The following is a 20,317-nucleotide window of genomic DNA, read 5'->3' as shown; positions in this document are numbered from 1 at the left end:
GCCACACCTCCACAGGAGACCCTCCAAAACAAGCAGGTAGTTTTGGTTCAGTTTCCTGTGGAGTCACTACTCCTTTCCTCTGAGTCTTGGTGCACACAGGTTTTGTTTGTGCCCTCCAGGACTGGAGTCTCTGTTTCCCCCAGTCCTGTGGAAGTCTTATAATCAAATCCTGCTGTCCTTCAAGGTCAGATTCCCTGGGGATTCCCAGTCCCTTTGTCCAGCCCTGAGCTGGGAACCCTGATGTGGGGTTCTGAACCTTCACAACAGTGGGAGAGCTTCTTTGGTATAATGTTCTTCAGTTGTGGGTCACCAACTTGGCATGTTTGGAATTTGATTTTATCGTGATTGTGGCCCTCCTACCATCTTGCTAAGGCTTCTTCTTTGTCTTTGGATGTGGGGTATCTTTTTTTTTAGGTTCCAGCATCCTCCTATTTATGGCTGTTCAACAGCTAGTTGTGATTTTGGTGCTCTCAAAGGAGGAGATGAGCACATATCCTTCTACTCCACCATCTTGAGCTGGAAGCCTAAAAATGACTTTAAGGCATATATAGAAAGAGTTGACTTGAAATGTGAAAAGAGCCTCTTGCTATACTGTGATTTTTATTAATTTTGGTGAATGAGTGAAATCTGTACATGTGAATCTCTTTGCTTAAAAAAAGGGAATAGTATGATCAATATGTCTGCCCCTTGACATATAGTGTAGACACAGTAACATGAGTACAAACTACACTCAAAGGTAAATGCTTTGTTCTGAAATATAGAAAGAGTTAAATTTACAGAACTGATATTGGAATAAAAATCATGAAACAGAAAACACAATTTAAAAATCTGCATTGTCATTCTCTGGGTTGAGAAGTACTTGCTCTATCAGTCTTTTGCGGTTTGAGTCTTTTTGTATATTAAGAATGAGTTGGACTGGGGACTTCCCTGGTGGTCCAGTGGTTAAGATTCCATGCTCCCAATGCAGGGTATCTGGGTTCAATCCCTGGACAGGGAACTAGATCCAATGTGCCACAACTAAGACTTCATGTATTGTAGCCTGCCCAGACCCTCTGTCCATTGAATTCTCCAGGCAAGAATACTGGAGTGGGTAGGAGATCCCTTCTCCAGGGGATCTTCTCGACCTAAGGATCAAACCTAGGTCTCCTACATTGCATGCAGATTCTTAGCATCTGACCAGAGTTGGACTTAACTAAGAACCAGCCCAACAAAATAAATAAATATTTTTTTAAAAATGAGTCAGACTGGACTTAGAAATACTTTATGAAAACATAAGCACCTGGGAAGACCCACACATGGAACAATGTTGATGAGACTGCACATAACACTAAGATGGTATCTGGCTTCTTTAATGTGTTGATATTTGCACTGATGCTACTAAGGGAATGACGAGTAAAGAAAGCTGCTAGCATCTTAGCACAAAGAAAACCCTGCTAGTGGCCAGTATCTCTGTCACCACTGTGCACATGTAGTTTTTAAAGGTGCCAGTTTCACTTAATGTCCCTAATGAAGCTATAAAAATTATTAATTTTACTAAATCTCCACTCTTGAGGATATTAATGTTATGTTATAATGAGAGGTACACACAAGGCCTCCAGCTACACACCAAGGTACAAGGTTACCTCAAGGAAAACCACTCCAACTGTTTTTTAATTACATGCTGATCTGGCTGCTTTTTTGTGGAATACCACTTGTGCTTAAAGAATGACTGACAAACAACACTTACTCAAACGTGGTCATTTGACAGGTAATTTTCTTGAAAACAAACTGAGATGAGCCTGTCACATCAAGGAAGAAAATTGATGGTATTGTTACTAATGATAAAATTCAAGTTTTTAAGCAAATATTAAAATTTTGGAGCAAATTCCCTGAGGATCCAGTGGTTAGAACTTCCAGCTTTCACTGCTGAGGGCCCAGGGTTATTCCCTGGTCAGGAAACTAAGTTGCTGCAGCCTGTGTGATGCAGCCAAAAATAAATACATTAAAAAATATATAATAAAATTTTGGAAAACATTTATCCTCCACTGGGAGCTTGTCAGTTTTCTAATACTTACAGACTTTTTGATGACATGGGTGGTGAATATGAGGTTTTAAATGAATATGAGGTTTTAAAAATATATATCAAAGAACAAAAATGTGTCAGCGTTTTCAAGATCTGCATAGCTCAGTGAACCAGTGTTTTTTAAGTGACTGATGCTTGATGTCACAGAATCATGCACTGGTCAAAAAGAAATCCACTTACGTGCAAGTTGGATCATTTAATTTCAAGATAATTGACTATGAAAAGTACATTGATAAGGTTTCAGATGGTACAGTGCAACTAACCTTTAGAAATTATCATTTGTTAAGTCTTCATATAGTGTCAAAGGAGGATATCCACAGTTACTTGAAAAGACTACTAAAATATTTCTCCTTTTTCTAACTACATAATGTGTGAGACCATACTTTCCTCATATAATTCAATATAGTACAACCAATTAGTATCAGACACAGGTTTGAGAATCCAGTGAACTTCTGTTAAGCCAGGCATTAAAGAGATTTGTAGGAGTGAAAAACAGTGGCCCTCTTCTTACTAATCAACTTTCGTTTTGGAAAAGGTTTTTTCATATTATTTGTGTTAACGTATGATGAGTTTAGTATGGTTGTTTTAAATGAATTGGTAAATATTTTCAAATTCTTCATTTTAATTTCTAGTACTATAAATATCAATAGATATAACCTTCAGAAACAAAAGCTCTCTGGGCTTTTCAATAATTTTTAAGTCTGTAAAGGAGTCTTGAAGCCAAAACGTTTTAGAACAGCTGGTCTATTATAAAATAGGAAATTTCATATTCCAAGTTGATGCTAGATTATTCTTAGTGAAATCTTGTTCCAAACTATATATACACCTCTATGTATGTATATATATATATAATTATACAAGAAGGAGGGATGGCTAATAGGCAGATAGGTAGATATACATACTTTTTATTTTTTGACAAAATGGGTTTCCAGACCTGAGCTAACCAAGTATACTATTTATCCTGCCATAGCTTTCATGACGTGAAGGAGTATATTCAGGCTTATTTGTCCCAGTTAGAAAATAAACTGTTCCTGGCTGAAGATAAAACTGAACTGTACATGTTCTTTAGCAACTGCCTGGAGGTAAGCTATCATATCCCTGCATTTCATTTGCAAACTCATGGAACCACATGGTTTATGCGATGAAATAGTGTTTTTCTGAATAAATTACAGGATGTAATTTGGTGGTAACATTAATGGATGCTCTGCTCCATTAGGGGAAAATAAAGTTTCAAAAGCATCGTTTCTTCCCTCAGCAGTTGAATATATTGGCATTTAGGTGCATATACACAGGGGGAAGAAAAGCATAGAAGATTATACCACTAAAGTTGATGATGCCTGTCTCCAGGTGGTGAGACTATGAATACTTTTATTTTTTATTCTCTTCATATGTTAGTTACTTCCAAAAATGTTAAAAACATATGAAAAAACTAGAATAGATTTAAAAAATTCATCATAGCTTTTCCTTTTCCCTCCTTCTAGGCCCTAAAATTAAAAGAGAAATTAGATTCCATTATTCAAAAAATGTACACTCAAACCCACAACACTGTTCTTTATCTTTATTGCATTATCCAAGATCTCACTGGTGAAATTTCAGAGATGGGGGAATTGTAAATAAAAAAGAATAATATCCTTTCTTTCTGGTTCTATGTTCCCTAGGATTCAATACATGAGAAGAATAATGCTTTCTTCATAAGGGATGAATTGAAATACCTGAGAGAGGAAGGCCAGTTCCTTACAACATACCAGCCAGTGGGATGCAGCCGATGGCCTGCTGGTGAGGCCTCAGTGGACCACCTGCAGGAGATGGCCCGCATCCGCCTCTGTCTTGACAAGGCATCTGAGATCCTCGCCGAGCTTCAGGACGGCTCAGGCAGGTCTTCTTCCCAACCTTTCTTGACCACAGGCTGGGAGCCCCCATGATTTAGAAATTCAGGAAGTGTGGGAAGCTGGTTCTCAGAATAATACTGGTCTGCTCCATGGCCCCTTTCTTCTAGATTAGTTCTCTCAGTGTGAATTCCCAAAGGGTAGGCACAGAGCTTTTACTAGCCTCTGTTCCAGACAGTTAACTAACAAGTACCCTCAGCCATCAATTGGCCTTTCTCATTGGCTCTGCAGAGATGGCGGAGGAGAAGCGTCGCTACCTGAAGCAGGTGGAGCGCTTCTGTGTCCAGGTCCAGAATGACTGGTACCGAGTGTACCTGGTGAGGAAGCTCACCAGCCAGCAGGGGATGGAGTTTGTGCAGAGCCTCTCCAAAGAGGGCCATCCGGCCCACTGGGTGTTTCCTAAGGAAGTCATCGCACAGCAGGTGAGAAGGGCAGTCCGGCAGCCCCAGTGCTGTCTCAGCTCCCCTGTCCCATCCACCCCTGGAAGCGGGCTGCTGCTCCTCCATTTCTCCCTGACCTTCTCCCACATCCATCCCAGGAAATTCTTGCATCTGGTCTGGTCTGGTCCTCTGTCTCTGGGTTTCAATTGATTGACTCAGCTTGTGATTATCTGCCTAGGAGATAGGTGTGTGTGTGTCTGTGTGTGTTTCTGGTTTGTCATCTTCCTGCAGAGCATATGTAGGCATCACTTCTGATTGAGTTCAAAACAAGAAAAGCAAAAGAATGATTCTGTGATTTAGGCCTTTAGCAGATTAAAAGTCATTCATCCTGCAAAATAAGCCCTTTTTATCCCCGGCAGGCAACATAAGAAAGGACTTGGATGACAAAGTTGCAGTCATTTTGGCTTCAGGACTGCTCAGTAGTCCTTTCCTAGTGCTCAGAAATGAATGAATTTTTACTGTCCTGGGGTTACAAAAATGGCACTAAAAATCCTGGCTTTTTTTTTTTTTTCCTCCCAACTGAAGCTTAAGTCCTTTGGTGCTCTGTTCTGAGTGCAGAGGGAAAGCAGCTACAGTATCACCTCCCCTAGATTTCCGCCCACTCTTCATCCAGTGAGGAGGAGGTGCCTTCCAAACAGCAGTGAGCTGCCATGCTGCCCCGGAAACCTGGTTCAACTGCCCTTAAACCTTCAGTGATTGCCTGGTTCCTTTACCTATCAAGAAGGTTCTTTGCTCAATATTTCCCCCATTGTACCCACCATGGTTAACCTCTGCATTCTTGGGGTTGCAGAGGGATCATCCAGGCCAGATGGACCAGTATCTGGTGCATGGGAACCACTACAAGGCTGTCCGGGATGCAGTGGGCAAAGCCATTCTGGAATCCAAGCCCCTGGCTGTTGAGACTGCTCTGGAGGTAGGCCAGGCTGGCAGCTGCTCTGTGTACACAGTGTCCCCTCACAGCCTAAGTCTTGTCTTGTTAGTGTCTAAAGAGGCCCCAGAGGGGGACATGCTACACTGGAAGTCCTATGTCCATGGCCTCATGATCTCGCCTGGCAAACAAGGAAGCAGCAGGAGTTGATTTGGGTTGGTGGGTTTGCAAGAGGCCACCAGCAGTTCCTATCTGATTCATTTATGTTCATTACTTTCTTTGAGACCCTGCTGAAAAGCTGCTTCCTCCAGGATTCCTCTGCTCTTAGATGTGATGGCACAGGAAGCAAAACCTCTATCTGTGTAGCTACATAATTTCCATAGAGACATAAGCATGTATTTAATAGACAAGGGGTTTTTAGAACCTAATCTTTCAATTATTCTGGTCTTATTTCCTTTCTGAGTCCTTGTTTACCCTGGCACTTTGCCAGGAAAATAGGAAATAAATATCTTTTTTTAGCTCAGGAAAGTTCCTAGGACCAGTGAAGTAGTCAGGAAGAGAACAGATGGTGATCTCTGTTACTTCTGTTGTAAGCTATTTGATAAATATGCATTGTGTTTAATGTGAGAATATTTATGAACAGTTGTTTCCCAGAAGATGGTCCCAAACTAGAGGGTTCCAGGTGCCTATGGTATTGGGAAAGTCTCCCTCACCCTCTCCAAGGCTTTAGTACTGATCTCGTTGTTTATTCACATACAAATCACATGAGATTCTGGCCCTGAGCTATATCTGTATAACTTTGAAAAGTCTCACTTGATGTCCTTGCTTTTTCAGGCCTGTAGAAGCTCCACAACTCAGGAGGCTGTCTACCTACTGTTAGCACTTTTTAGAGAGGTCACCACTTTGTACAGATCCCACAATGCAGACCTCCATCCTAAGCCACAGGTGAGTATCAGCCTCCAGGGCTGTGTTCTTAGTCTCACAGTTTGAACGGGCTTTTTGAATAGAGGTAAAATTCACAAACACCAGGACTGCCCTGGTGGTCCACTGGCTAAGATTCCGTTCTCCCAGTGCAGGGGGCCCAGGTTTGATCTCTGGTCAGGGAAATGGATCGCACATATCACAACGAAGACTGGATGCAACCAAATAAATAAATATTTATTTAAAAAGAAAGTCATGTACACCAATTATGCCCATAATTTTAAAAAATCTTGGATGTGGGTTTTCAGCATTCTAATGAAGAGGAACTACTTTCTGTTTCACCCAAAGCTTTTAGAATAACAATTAAAACTAAAGTAAAAAAAAAATGATTTATGGACTTCCCTGGTGGTCCACTGGCTAAGACTCTGCACTCCCAATGCAGGGGGCCTGGGTTCAATCCCTGGTCGGGGAACTAGATTCCACATGCCACAACTGAAACCCACTGAAGCCAAATGAATTTAAAATAAATGAATAAAAATAAAGTTGCCTTAAAAATGTCTTAATAATGTTTTCCAAAACAGAATTATCAAAACTAGTGCTTGCATATGTGGTTTCTGTGTTTGTAGAGATTCCTCTGGATAATTCCCCTTCCAGCAGTAGTCATTAACCATTCTAACCTTGATTTAAAACTTTTTTAATGCAACTAACTTTATTTGTTTAGTTATTTATGGCTGTGCCCTGTGTCTTGAGGGATCTCAGTTCCCCAACTAGGGAGTGAACCTCGGGTCTTCAGCAGTCAAAGCGGTAGTCCTAACACTGGACCACCAGAGAATTCCTCTTAAGCAGATATTTGATAAGTTTTTTATATCAAAAAGCATGATTAACATAAGAGAAAACCTTTGGTTTTTCTCCTGCTATTCATATAATATTTTTATTTGATGTATTTTTTTCCCTGTCAGCAATGTGAGGCTATGAAGAAATTCATTGAGAAAAACAAGACCTTGTCTCCTGATATCAGAGCTTTTGCAATGTCCCTTGTGAATAATGAACTACCCCTGCTGAGGACAGGTCCTGGGGTCAACAACCTGGAAGGGACAGTAATAGAAATGGCTGTTCATGCTGCAACCATCCTTCTCTGTGGACGAAGCCAAGTCTTAGGACCCCTGAAGAATTTGGCCTTCTTCCCACACCTCATGGTGGTAAGACTGGGATATGATTTCTTCTGCATTCACAGGGAAAGCTTTAGAGACCCAGCCGGTACCTCAGAAACTGCTGAACCTGTTTCTCTTGTAGGTTCGCCATCTTCCTCTTTCTCACTTGGTGCTTTAGTCCACAGTGGTGGTGAAAACCTTGCCTTGCCTTTTGTTATTTCGTAGAGAGCTGTTCTGTGTTCCTCATAGAGAGCTTTTGGGGTTGAGAAGAGAGAAAATCAAGGTCACGTTCTTACTCAAGGCCTCTTGCTGAGCAGTGACAGCCAATCGATGTGTTCACTAAGCTAAAGCCAGCTCTGCTTTTTTGACTTTTCAGAATGCCTTTCTTCCAACAATGCCTGAAGACTTGCTGCCTCAAGCTAGGAATTGGAAGGGTCTGGAAGGAGTCAAGTGGTACAGTAAGTGCTGGCCTGTGGTGAAATCCCACTCCTGGGCTTTGAATAGCAACCTAAAACTACAGAAAATGTTGGTACAGAATGGGGCTACGTGGGTTTGTGCCTGAAGGGTCCAAGGTGCCTGCCTCCTCCTGACATGGGTGCCTTTGCAGAACATGAACAGTTTGCGGGAATTGGTACCTGCTGACTGTGGATGAACCAGATCATTCTTTTTCTTAGTCACAGGGAAAGGGTCCTTTCGGATGCACTTCTGTGTCCTGGAATATGCCCTTTGGGGGAGAAGGGGGCACTGGGAACCACATCAGAAACTCAGTCTAGGGCCAGCTCACAATTCAACCAAGGTTTTGGCCCAAAGATAGTTCTTTTAGAAATATAGAACTGAGGGAGGAAAAAATATAACCCATGAACTGATGTAAATTTTGCCATTGTTCTGAGTAGATAATCTTTTAAAAGTAGTTATAAAACCTTCTCACAGCAAAAAGAAAAAAAATCAAAGAGAATAAATAGGAGGGTATAAAATACTATCCATTTTGCCTCCAAAAATAACCCCTGGTATGAGCCTGTAATCTAGTTTCTCTTTGCTTTGTGAGATTAAACGCAGACACTATTTTTCACTGATACAAGTTGAGCTCCTGGTATGTGCCAAATATCTATCAGTAAACTAGCAGAGTTTAAGATTTCTGGTAACATGCTTGCAACTTCAAGTCCACATCATTATTTGGTTAGACCAGAAAGCAGGGAGTTAGGACTGCCTTTTAATGGTGGGTCATTAGGCAAAGCCTCACCAGCCAACACTGTGTCCTATTCTTTCAACAGCATGTCCAAATGGTCACGTGTGCTCTGTAGGAGAGGTGAGTCTTGATATTTGGGCTAGGGTTTGGGGAGGTTCAAAATGTGTGTTCCTCCTCCAGGTCCGAGGAGGGGGCCCATGTGGGAAGAGGATAATGAGAGACTGGACCTCTGGGGAGAACACAGACTCATTTTGACAGCAGTTCTATGGGGCTTCCCTCATCGCTCAGTTGGTAAAGAATTTATTTGCCATGCAGGAGACCCCGGTTCGATTCCTGGGTCAAGAAGCTATGCTGGAGAAAGGATAGGCTACCCTCTCCGGTATTCTTGGGCTTCCCTTGTGGCTCAGCTGGTAAAGAATCTGCCCGCAATGAGGGAGACCTGGGTTTGATCCCTGGGTTAGGAAGATCCTCTGGAGAAGGGAAGGGCTACCCACTCCAGTATTCTGGCCTGGAGAATTCCATGGACTGCAGTCCATGGGGTTGCAAAGAGTCAGACACGAATGAGTGAGTTTCACTTTCACTACGTATTCTGACTAAACCTCCAAACGGTATGAAGGTTTTCCAGCCTGGGTTTCTTGACCTCAGTCCTGCGGGGCTGACCTGGGCATTCTTGCAGGTTTACAAGCGTTCCTGGCCTCAACTCACCGGATGGCAGTAGTATCCTGTCTCGCCAGTGTGACAGATAAAACTGCCTCCAGATGTTCCTCAAGGTCCCCTGAAAGACAAAACTGCAGGGCTGGAACCATGCTGGCAGTTCTTCCTGGCCACTACAGTACAGAATCAGTGACACAGGTCTTCATGTGATGACAAGGTGTTGACTAGACTGTAGACTGGATTACTAGCCCAGCAAGGAGACAGGGTCTAGACAGGGTCTGCTTACCAAAGGGTTAGGAAAGGAGTTGCATGGCTTGTAAGCCTGTGAGGGGATGATGTGTACATTGTTCATCTCTGAATCCCAAAGCATCTAGCCAGGCCATTCATTGTGTCATCTATACCTGCTCAGAGCAGGCTATTGAACTGAAACAGACAAATGTTATTTAATACAGTAAATAAGCAGCTTGGAGGATACATGCTTCGCACCTTATATTTCTGACTTCATTGTCCATGAAATGGGATTAAAATAGATTCTTTCTAAGACTGCTCCCAGTACTGAAATTGTGTGGTCCAGGAATCTGAGACTGGTTTGTTTTGTTACAGACTATTAGTGTATTTACAGTAGCACACAATCTGATTTCAAAAAATGAACCTTTGGAAGCAGTAAATCATATGGTGACATTGTTTAAAAATAAAAAAGTCTAAATGGCATTAAGGAATGCCATTTAAGGAAATCAGTTTGGAAGCTACTGTAGTATTTGTGGTGTTAGATAATGAAGCATTAAGCTCATCTGAGAATGAATGGAAAACAGTGATGAATGTGAAAATAAAAGATTGAGTTTTGTATGTTTGTCTCTAAAGTGACTGTTTGGGAATAAAACTTAATAGCCTCTACTCTTAAAAAAGTCTAAATTTGCCCACATACAACATAGTTGGCTGAAAAAGGAAATGGCAACCCACTCCAGTATTCTTGCCTGGAGAGTCCCCTGGACAGAGGAGCCTGGTGGGTATAGTCCATGGGGTCGCGAAGAGATGGACACGACTGAGCGACTAACACACACACACACAACACGGTTGGCACGGAGCGCCTGCCCTGTCTCCCAGGCTCCTGCAGCCCCACCCGACATACACAAACACTGAAGGAAGCAGTCCTAGTGGCATCCACTACCTTCTGTGCTAAGAATGTGCTCATACTTTGAGATTTGTCCAAACTGATCTGGGGTCACATTTGTGTTTCTCCTAGTGTGGCATGCCGACGGAACAGAGCTTTTGTATTGACTGTCGTGCTCCAATTGGAGGGATTAATCACAAACCAAAGGAGGGATTTCATGCTATCGAGTATGTAATTTTCTATTTCCTTGCTAAATAATCAAACCATGTGCTTTGCGGCTGTTTCTATTCCAGCTGATAAATCACTACTAAATATATTATCAATTACGATAGTACATTTGGATCTGGGTCATGTTGGATATCAACGCCAAGGTCTCTGTGGTCATTCAGTAGTGAGGCATTTGATCTGTCACTGGCTAACTGGGCTTTTAATGCAAAAATAGACCATACCTTAATACTTATTAATACTTTTTAATTCAAATATCTTCCAGTTGAACCTTGGTTACAACCCCTGTAGAAATTGCTTGACATAAACAGGGTGCAAATTCAGAAGGAAGTTTAAGTCTGTCACTTACAAACTCTTAGCTTACCTTTTTTTTTTTTTTTTTTTTGAGAAAAACAGAGGAGACCTAGTCAATCTTATCAAATACTTCAGAATCCAGCTAAAAACCGGATCTCATAATCCCACACTTGCTCATTAGACAAGTATGGTTGTAAATGCTCCCTTAATAGGAGGTGTGACCTCTCTACATTGATCTTATAGTCTAGCTATTTTGGTGCTGTTACAGTTTAAAATATTCTAACCTGTTATCTCCATAAACTATTAGAATGTCCTAGAATCTCCAGTATCATTTCAGCTGAACATAGCCATCACACTACACCTCCCATCTGGGTGTGATGCCAAATCCTTTGCAGAGATTGGATCCTAGTTTTTATGTGGGAAAAGGAGGCCGGTGTGTATATACTTCCATGTTAATGTCAGCTACTCCAGACTCTGTCCTTTGCCTGCCTGCCACTCCCCCACTGATTCAGGGCAAGAAGCAGGTCCAGAGCACCATCCTGACATATGGCCCCAGGAACAGCACAAACAGCCAGTTTTGTTTTGATAATGATTTTATTTCATCATTATTATTTATTTGCATTTATTTTTTGTAGCATTTATTCCCGTACCTTAAGTTTTAGTCCCTTCAGTTTCTTCTGGGGTATCTTTTTCTTCTGTGCAACCCCCTCTTCTGGTTTAGGAACAGTCTGTTCTTTTTCAGAAAGGATCATCTCAGTGTGGCAGGGAGAGCTCATGGAGGGGTTGATCCAACCCTGAGCTCTGTAAGTCCTGTGCCGCATTTTGGGGTTTTGTTCACCTGGCTGTGCTCAATAAGCAAGATAATCTACATCTAAGTCCTTCAGTTCAGCATCACTTTCTGCATTTTTGAGCATGTGCAGTAAAAATTCAGCACTGTTTTCGGGCCGCCGACCCTGCCTTCAGCCCGTGTTGGTCCTGTGCACACCGACCAGCTCCACCACTGCAACAGTGGGATGGCACACACTGCTTCTGTAAAGTGACATCCTCCTGATAGCCGGTGGCTTTTCGGATATGCATCCCCTCAATGGCCGGAGAGGTTTCACCAATGTTCTTAAAGTGAATCTTGATTTGCATGATTTTGTGGGGTTTTCTGGGTCAAGTGAATGATGAGCCATTTTTAGAGGTCATCTCAGGGCTGCTTATCAGAAAGACTTATTTTATTTTTATACTGAAGTTGATGTACAATACTATATGTTACAAGTATGCAGTATTGTAATTCACGATTTTAAAGGCTATATTCCATTTATAGTTATAAAATATTGGATATATTGCCTGTGTTGTACAATATATCCTTGTAGCTTATTCTATACATAATAGTTTGTACCTCAAACCCCCTACTATTATATTGCCCCTCTTCCCCCCAGCTAGTCTCACAAACAGCCACTTTACACTGTTGTGGGCTTCTGGTTAGCCAGAAGGGCCTGTCTATAAAGAAAAAGACTCGGAAAACTGGTCTAGGTTTATTACAATCAGTAACTTTCAGCATCATTTTCTTCAAAACCGTGAGCCGGTCTCTCGGTCCTGAGACTCTGAAGTGCGCCCCCAGAGCCAGAAGAAACGGTCTTCTTCAGCCTTCACCCTGTCATCTCTCGTCCTTTCCAGTGATACCACGGACAGAACTCAAACTGGCCATGTGCTGGGAAACCCACCACCCAGAGGTGTGCCTGTGGTATCTGACCGACAGATGTCCCCAGTGGTCTTCCTTCTTATCCGGCTGCTCACTCATCTGGCTATGCTTCTGGGAGCCACCCAGAGTCCCCAGGTAGAGCATGGCACTGCCCAATCACGTACGAGTTTCTATGGTGGCTTTTTCATAGTGAATCCTTTCATCTAAAAAACCCTACCCGGTTCCTGGGAAGGCCCTGCAGGGTCCTGCTTGGTTTCACTGGGGCTAACCCTGTTCTGCTCCAGTTCTCTGATTTTGCCCCTTGAAACACAAGCCTGCTTCCTATGCCTACATGCTGAGAGGTTTATGTGTTGTGCCCTTACTGACATCAGAAGCAGAAACTACTTAGGAAGTGTGGAAGATCTGAGAGCAGTACTTGGATAAGGGAAAAGACAGATCAATGAATTTGTCCACTCTTTCCTTTCAGAGAGTGTGAATGTCTTGCTTCTCTGATAACTAAGTATCCTTCCCCAGTAGAAACGAGGAACTATTTTCTTACTCCTCTTTGAAGTTCCAATCTGTGGTTCAAGAGGTTCTCATGAATTAGCATGGTACTGGCAATAATAACACATGAGGAATGTTTTACAATATAAAACAAATCTCATTAACCTACGTTTATCTGTGTATGTAGGTCCAGATGCAACATGTTGAAACCTGATACCAATCCTTTTTTTTCCATGGAAGGAGTAAATCTTATTCTAAATGTAACTCACTGGAAGTTTAAAAAGAAGGAAACCATTGTAAAAGACAGATAACCAACAGGGTAATATAAAGACAAACTCAGGTTAATAATATATAATACCAATTCTTTACTTTGACTTTAGATGCATATTGAATTTTGAATTAAAAGTTTTATATAAAAACATTTAAAAATGTTCAATTGCAATCACAATTTAAATAAAAATTTAGCATTATTTAAACCATTTTAGTCTCAATTTTTGATTGTCACTCTTATAATTTGTACTTTGACTTTTAACTTTTAATCATTTAAAATGTTTAGTAAATCATTTAAATAGTTGAAAAATATAAAATAGAAAGTTCTAGCCACTTTCTGTGAATTTCAAATAAGGGGTGTTACCTAATGCACAACACAATGTAAAATTCACATATCCTAATTTTCCCACTGTGGCCTATGGTGGTAAGGGGAACTACTTGTCAGATTATGTAAAGACAGTTTTTAATGAACAGTTCTCTGTGTCTCCGGTCCACACCTGGGCTTGGAGAGGCTAAAATAACCATGATTTTACCTGTGTCTTTGCTGTGACTCTGGGGAAGAAAGAAAGAGCATGCTGAGTTTTCTCTCAGTTAATTAACTATGAGAGCAAAAAGTTTAGGTTTTTAAAATTCTTTGTTTCACATTGACAATATAGAAGGCAGTCATCTTCAGACTGTAGTCATTTCTACTCCTCAGCTTTCTGTCGCCTGTGCTGTTTGAATCTCGCTGACATCCCTCCTAGAGACTGTCCTCTGGCTCGGAACTGGCTCTTCACCCCTCCTGACCTCTCCTGAATTGCCATCCCCTCCACAAACAAGACCTTGCTTGACATTTTGTCCTCTTGCCCCCACAGGACTTAATGAACATCATCAAACCTCTGGTGAGGGATCCCAAAGGGTTTCTGCAGCAGCACATCCAGAGAGACCTGGAGCAGCTAAAGAACACACTGGGGAGGAGCACGGACGAGACCGCCAGCGTGGTGCACCTCGTCCTGTGCCGCCTTCTCCGAGAGCAGGGCCACAGTGAGGAGCTGGGCATGGGGCCAGGGGGTGGGGCACAGCCAGGAGAGGAAGCAGGGCACTCCTTGACCCCAGAAGGAGATGAGGGCAAAGCAGGAAGACGGGCACTTTCCAGAGAGTCGGGGAGGGAAGGACCTGCCTGGCCTTTCCATTGACCCCCTGCTGGTGCGAGTGTATTTGGGAGGCTTTAGTTTCAAAAGTCAGCCTTGGATGTAGTTCAGCCACTGCATGGGGAACATACGGCATCCAAAAGAGGCAACGTGTATTAAAGAAACATCAAAGAGACATGTTTGATAAATGCTTGGAACTTGGCTTCTTTCTATTGTACATCTGTCCTATTTTTCTGGCAGGAGTGGGTCGAGGACAGCATTTGCTTTTCCTTAAAAAATGCTGTAGTGGGCTTGTTACCAAAAGTGGGGTCTGGCAGCTTGCCACCCAAAAGCCATAAAGAGGCCAACTTGGTGAAAAGAAGTTTTCTTTATTTAGCATGCCAGCAGCAGGCAGCAGGCAGGGGTAAGGGAGAGGATGGCTGGTAGATGTCTTGCCAAAGGCCGACTCCCTTCTCTGACAACTAGTAGGTAAAAGCTTTTATGAGTGAAAGGAGGGAATTACATACCAAAGCAGGATAGTCAGCTGTGACACTGCTCTTGAAATTGGTCGTCGATGGTCTGACTATCATCATCATTGTCTTGTACAGTTAATCTTCAGTTGCAGGGTAGATTTGTTTCCATTTCTTTGAAGCCAACTCTCAGAATTGTGGCAGATTATGTCATGGCTCAGTATGGTCATCATGTGGTTAATTTCTCCAACTGGGGTTTCAGTATCTATAAGACAGCTCACAGAATATGTCTCAGAATATTATCTATAACCCTTGAGAATGAACTAAAGTTCCTTGATTATACTTTGTGACTACATTATTATTACTTGGCCTCCATTGACTGTTTTTTTCTGTTTCTGTATTTTCTCATTTCTCTGATTAAACTTATTCTCTGGCTAAAGTTTCTCCACAGACAAAGGCAGGCAGAGGATAAGAGTGGCCCAATTACCCAGGCCCAATGGGTCCTGACCCATTTCAGCTTGACTTAATACGTGTCACGTCCACAATTTGTTACATAAAAAACAGGCTAACAACTATTATGATCACTGAGCTAATTTTTCTAGTTTAAAATTTAAAATCCACCCAGAAATAAAAGGTCTGGAAGACAATAAGAGGGTTATCTGAGTGCTGGAATTAAGACCAGTTTTGTTTTCTTTTTATTTGCAAAAATCTCTTAAAATTACTGCTCTAGTGAAAATATTATTTAAAATAACAACAACAGCAATTGAAACTTCTGCCACATGGCAGGAAAATCCACTTCAGGAGCTTTTTTTTTTTTTTTTTTCTGCCAGAAACCAACATCAGCACAGATTTACCCATTTAGCAAAATCTGATTATAAGTCTTTCATTCTGGTGTGATTTCACACCAGGTAAGTTCAGCCAAATTCATAGTGACAAAGTGACCAAATTCTAGACGCACACTGACCGTTTCTACAACACTCTGCATCACATGGGCACCCACAGGGTCCTGCCTCCATCTTCAAGCCCAGGTGGCAGCAGTTGAGACACTGATTACTGTTATTTTGGCCCTGGGCTTCTGATTTACAGTATTGGTCCTTTCAGTAATTTTGTTCAGAACAGCTTTAAGATGATAATTATGTGGGTTAGAGATTTTAGAGTTTGAAGTATCTTCACAAAGATCATGAGTTTGGTGTTAGCAGCAGGAAATGTTTTTAAATGTTCAGGTTACTTTAGGAAAAAATATGCGCCCCTGCTCCCTAAGGGAGCATTATTTCAATTGAACATTTCTTTAGCATTTATGCAGACTGCTGTGGCTTTTGTTTCAAGGGTAACACACACATTTTTCTTTGTAGGCTCTTCAGATTTTGATGCAGACTTGTCAACCAGAGAAGAGAGGAACAGGTGGGAAAAGCTTGTTGAGACTATTATGCTGCATGAACTAGAGGTAAGTGACAAGTAGTTATGGGGCTACTTTGTCTGGGAAAGTGCAGGAAGGGGTTTCTGTGGCCTCTGCTGAGCTCTCAGTCTGTTGTCCCTTCTGCAAGTGTGCCTTAGAGAAAGAAACCCTAGGCTAAGTCACAGATTTAGGTGTTCTCTATTTGGTCATCCCACCCTCCTGTTGACCCCTCCCCCATTCTGTCCCCTCCCAAGGTGGGCCAGTATGTCAAGTTGAGGAATTACTGGTAGTCCAGAATGCCGGCAGTCATTTTCTCTCCACTACTTTTTATAGCAGAACATGTGAGCAAAAGGCAGAGAAATAAACTCTGTCAGATAAGAATGTTACTGAGAGTAAAGCCCATCGGGAAATATAAATCAGCAAGTATTCAAAATAATGGTAATAAAATATAGGTGTCTGAGACTCATTCTGTTTGGAGAGACAAAACCCTGCAAATAAGGAACATATAAATTATGATAAAGATAGCAAATGTGAATATTTGATTATGGGCTAAAACAAGGAGGGCAGCCTCCCAAATCAGCCCACTGGTAAGGTCACACTAGGTATCCAGTCCATCTGAAGTAGCATCTCACTTCCAGATCCCATGTCACTTTCCTCACCTAGCATCTAGAAAAAACCCTCTTGGCGGTGAATTCTCAGATCAGCCAAGATGAGCGCATCAGCTCCAACCCTGTGGCCAAAATCGTGTACGGTGACCCAGTGACCTTCCTGCCCCACCTGCCCAAAAACAGCGTGGTTCACTGCTCTAAGATGTGGAGCTGCAGGAAAAGGATCACCATTGAGTACCTCCAGCACATCGTGGAGCAGAAGAATGGCAAAGAATCAGTGCCCATCCTCTGGAAGTTCCTGCAAAAGGTGAGGTTGCTTCACTGTGACTGCCACTTACATGTCCCCTGGAGACATGAAGACCCTGCTCTCATTTAGTCTGATTAGCCCTGAAGATGAGACAACCATTAAACTACTTTGATTTTTGAATAAAGTGTCTCTGGCAGAAGACTCGGGGATAGAGCAGAGATCTCCAAACACATCCATCTGTACAAGTCAGTTGAAGTATAAAGTCACAAGTGAAATATATACACGAATTGGAATTAGTAGGAATCTGCAAAGTACTTGAGGGCCAGGAGGGTTTCTCCCCATCACTCAGTAAGAAAAAATAGAATAAAATCTTTCCTTTGTCTGTTCATCTTCATTCCCCAGTGCCTGGAGCAGTTAGTCACCAAATGAGTGTCTGATGAATGAAAAAACTTCAGTTGAGAATGCATAGCCAAAATCAAACAAAAAATTTTCCCTGTTCCTGAACCATTCAGAGGGAGGGTGGTGATAGGATTGGAGGGGAACAGAACAGCAACACAGTAACATGTGCATCATACCTTTTAGAGCCAGAATTACACACTGTTCCTAAGTTTAATCCATTTGAACTCTTATTTTCCACAACAGATTTTCTAATCATTTCCCTCCATGCACCAGTATTTGCAGTCTAGCAAGAAGTAAGATGATGCAGAAATTTTGGTGGGTCAGTTAAAGAAAATGGATTCCTGGTGTGAACGCCACCATGAGAACACTCTGATCTGTCACTGGTGTGCTCAGGTCCATTAAACTGAAAAAGCTAAGGTCCTAGGTCTTCAGAATGATGCTGGATCATCTCTAAGCATCATTGCCTAGATGCTTCGTCTTCTTGCTCTCAGCAGTGCCTCTCCACACCCAGCCCAACACATGGGCCCAAAAGGCTGTTTTCTTTCATCAGCATCTGGCCAACACTTGATGTGTCAGCCGCACAGCTTCACTTCTTGACCCTTAGAGGGTAGAACGCTGGCCAACACATTGTAAGCAGTCTCTAGGTACTTGCTGAGAGAACAATTTGGCCTATTAACCCATTCGCAAGTATTACGATGTGTTATCATCTAAAATAGCACATTGACCATATTAAACTACAAATACATGGCCTGAGCCAGCCCCAAAGTCTGTTTCCCAGGAATATTATGTAGATATGTTAAAAAAGTGTTCCCGGTGTTCTTCCCTTCTCTAGGAAGCAGAACTGAGACTGGTGAAATTCTTGCCTGAGGTTTTGGAGCTGCAAAGGAATCTAGTGAAACGATTCCAGAATGTTTCAGATGTTGAGTACAAATCCATCCAAAGTTTCATTAGCAGTCACGATTCAGGTAAGGCTCTGCTTTCACAGGGCATCAGGATTACCCCTGTTGTGGTACAAAGAATTGGTCCAACTCAGGGGCTCCAGTTCAGGGCTAATGTGTGTTCTGTACTCTAAGCTTGTAGCATGAAGCAGTGGGTGCTGTGAATGCCTGGGACACATTAGAGGCTTTTGCTATAGCAGTCCAGAATCTCCCTCTCTCTCTCTCTGGTTCCTCAAACTCAGCTTTAGTTTAAATAGCATTTAGAGTGTTTTGGTGATGATATGAAGATGGGGGTCAAAGAGCAATTCTGTTGGTTTGACCTAGATGGGAGTAGGTGTTATCTTGGAGTTCTTAAAAAGTGTTTTGTTTGCTAGATGGGCTGAAGAAGTTAGCCCGCAGTAGAATCACTATCTTTCTGTCAACATGGAACAAGCTGAGGCGATCGCTGGAGACCAATGGTAAGTCAAATCCCCTTTAATAGTAAACATTACAGGAGCACCTCTCTGAAGGCCTGTTCTCTCCAGTCTAGCAAGCTTTGGGAGTTGGTGATGAATAGGGAAGCCTGGTGTCCATGGGGTCGCAAAGAGTCAGACACGACTGAGCGGCTGAACTAAGCTGAGCTGAACTCTGCCTTTTCCGTGTGTGCACAGCACCATGCTGTGCGTCTCTAATGCTGGACTCTTGTGGGGGTGTCTGATGAGTGCATAACATATCAGAAAGAACAATCCCTCAGTCTTCTAAAGTCCTATAAATTCAAAATAAATTTTATAAAATCAAAGTAAAGTGTATAAAATCAAAAAGGAGCTGAGACTATTGGAAACTTGTCAGCACATAAAAGAGACATGGGAGACAGACGCACTCTTGGTTCCCAGCTCTGTTCTGTTGAGGGGGCTTCTGCGTTGCCCGCCTTCCCACCATGGTGGGCTCCCAGTCCTGAGGCAATGAAAGAAACAGCAGGGAGGTGACTGCCCCTCTGTCGTTTAAAGGTGAGATCAAGCTCCCTAAAGACTACTGCAGCTCCGACCTGGATCTGGACACTGACTTGGAAGTCATCCTGCCTCGCCGCCAGGGCCGGGGCCTCTGCTCCACCGCCTTAGTCAGCTACTTGATTAACTTGCACAATGAAATTGTCTATGCGGTAGAGAAGTTCTCCAAAGAAGACAACAGGTAAGCACACAAGCCGACAGCAGGGGACGTTCTTTCAGCGCAGGAAGTCGTTTCTAGGGGGAACAAACAGGGAAATAGGGTCACCAGACCTAGAGACAGCAAGCCAGGCTTCAGGTCCTTCTTGAACAGAAACCCCTTCAGCTATGCTCACAAGTGTCACAGATTTGCGTGTCCCTTCACCTGCACATTGGAGAAGGAAATGGCACCCCACTCCAGTGTTCTTGCCTGGAGAATCCCAGGGATGGGGGAGCCTGGTGGGCTGCCATCTATGGGGTCACACAGAGTCAGACATGACTGAAGCAACTTAGCAGCAGCAGCAGCAGCACCTGCACAGCCTATGGCAACATCAGACAGGAGCTGGCTCTGCACGGACAGGCCACGTGCACCTCACTGGGACCCTGAGCTCTGTCTGTCTGTCCCCAGCTACTTCGTCGATGCCTCTGAGATTGCCGACCTGCACGTCATTAGCTACGAAGTGGAGCGCGACCTGATTCCACTGATTCTCTCCAACTGTCAGTACCACGTGGAGAAGGGTGGGGAGACCTTGCAGGAGTTTGACCTGGAGAAGATCCAGCGCCAGATCATCAGCCGCTTCCTTCAGGGCAAGCCTAGGCTGACCCTCAAGGCAAGGCTGACCTGCTGTATTGACGTGGCCCATGTGTCCATGGTCTACATGTCTGTGGTCTGTGTGTCTGTTTTGCAAAAGTTGCCTCAAGTGTGGCTTTGATCACAGCAGTTTCAGAAT

The 20,317-nt window shown here is 42.8% G+C and overlaps 1 protein-coding gene across 1 annotated transcript in view; it reads left to right on the top strand.

Moving 5' to 3' along the window:
* Positions 1–20,317, top strand: part of LOC128065467 (E3 ubiquitin-protein ligase RNF213-like) — a 136,381-nt gene that overhangs the window by 111,423 nt on the left and 4,641 nt on the right. Inside the window, exons 48-64 of the mRNA XM_052658642.1 lie at positions 3,033–3,144; positions 3,721–3,934; positions 4,180–4,370; positions 5,179–5,301; positions 6,091–6,201; positions 7,137–7,376; positions 7,705–7,786; positions 8,600–8,634; positions 10,412–10,506; positions 12,461–12,620; positions 14,093–14,261; positions 16,170–16,261; positions 16,877–17,128; positions 18,300–18,432; positions 18,780–18,863; positions 19,392–19,572; positions 19,996–20,197. Of these exons, the coding sequence (XP_052514602.1) occupies positions 3,033–3,144; positions 3,721–3,934; positions 4,180–4,370; positions 5,179–5,301; positions 6,091–6,201; positions 7,137–7,376; positions 7,705–7,786; positions 8,600–8,634; positions 10,412–10,506; positions 12,461–12,620; positions 14,093–14,261; positions 16,170–16,261; positions 16,877–17,128; positions 18,300–18,432; positions 18,780–18,863; positions 19,392–19,572; positions 19,996–20,197 (2,476 nt within the window). The remainder of the gene's footprint in view (positions 1–3,032; positions 3,145–3,720; positions 3,935–4,179; positions 4,371–5,178; positions 5,302–6,090; positions 6,202–7,136; positions 7,377–7,704; positions 7,787–8,599; positions 8,635–10,411; positions 10,507–12,460; positions 12,621–14,092; positions 14,262–16,169; positions 16,262–16,876; positions 17,129–18,299; positions 18,433–18,779; positions 18,864–19,391; positions 19,573–19,995; positions 20,198–20,317) is intronic.

The sequence above is a fragment of the Budorcas taxicolor genome, chromosome 19 (genome assembly GCF_023091745.1).
Source record: "Budorcas taxicolor isolate Tak-1 chromosome 19, Takin1.1, whole genome shotgun sequence".
NCBI classification, from domain to species: domain Eukaryota; kingdom Metazoa; phylum Chordata; class Mammalia; order Artiodactyla; family Bovidae; genus Budorcas; species Budorcas taxicolor.
Note: the sequence above shows the minus strand (reverse complement) of the source record. Positions and strands in the feature narration are given on the sequence as shown.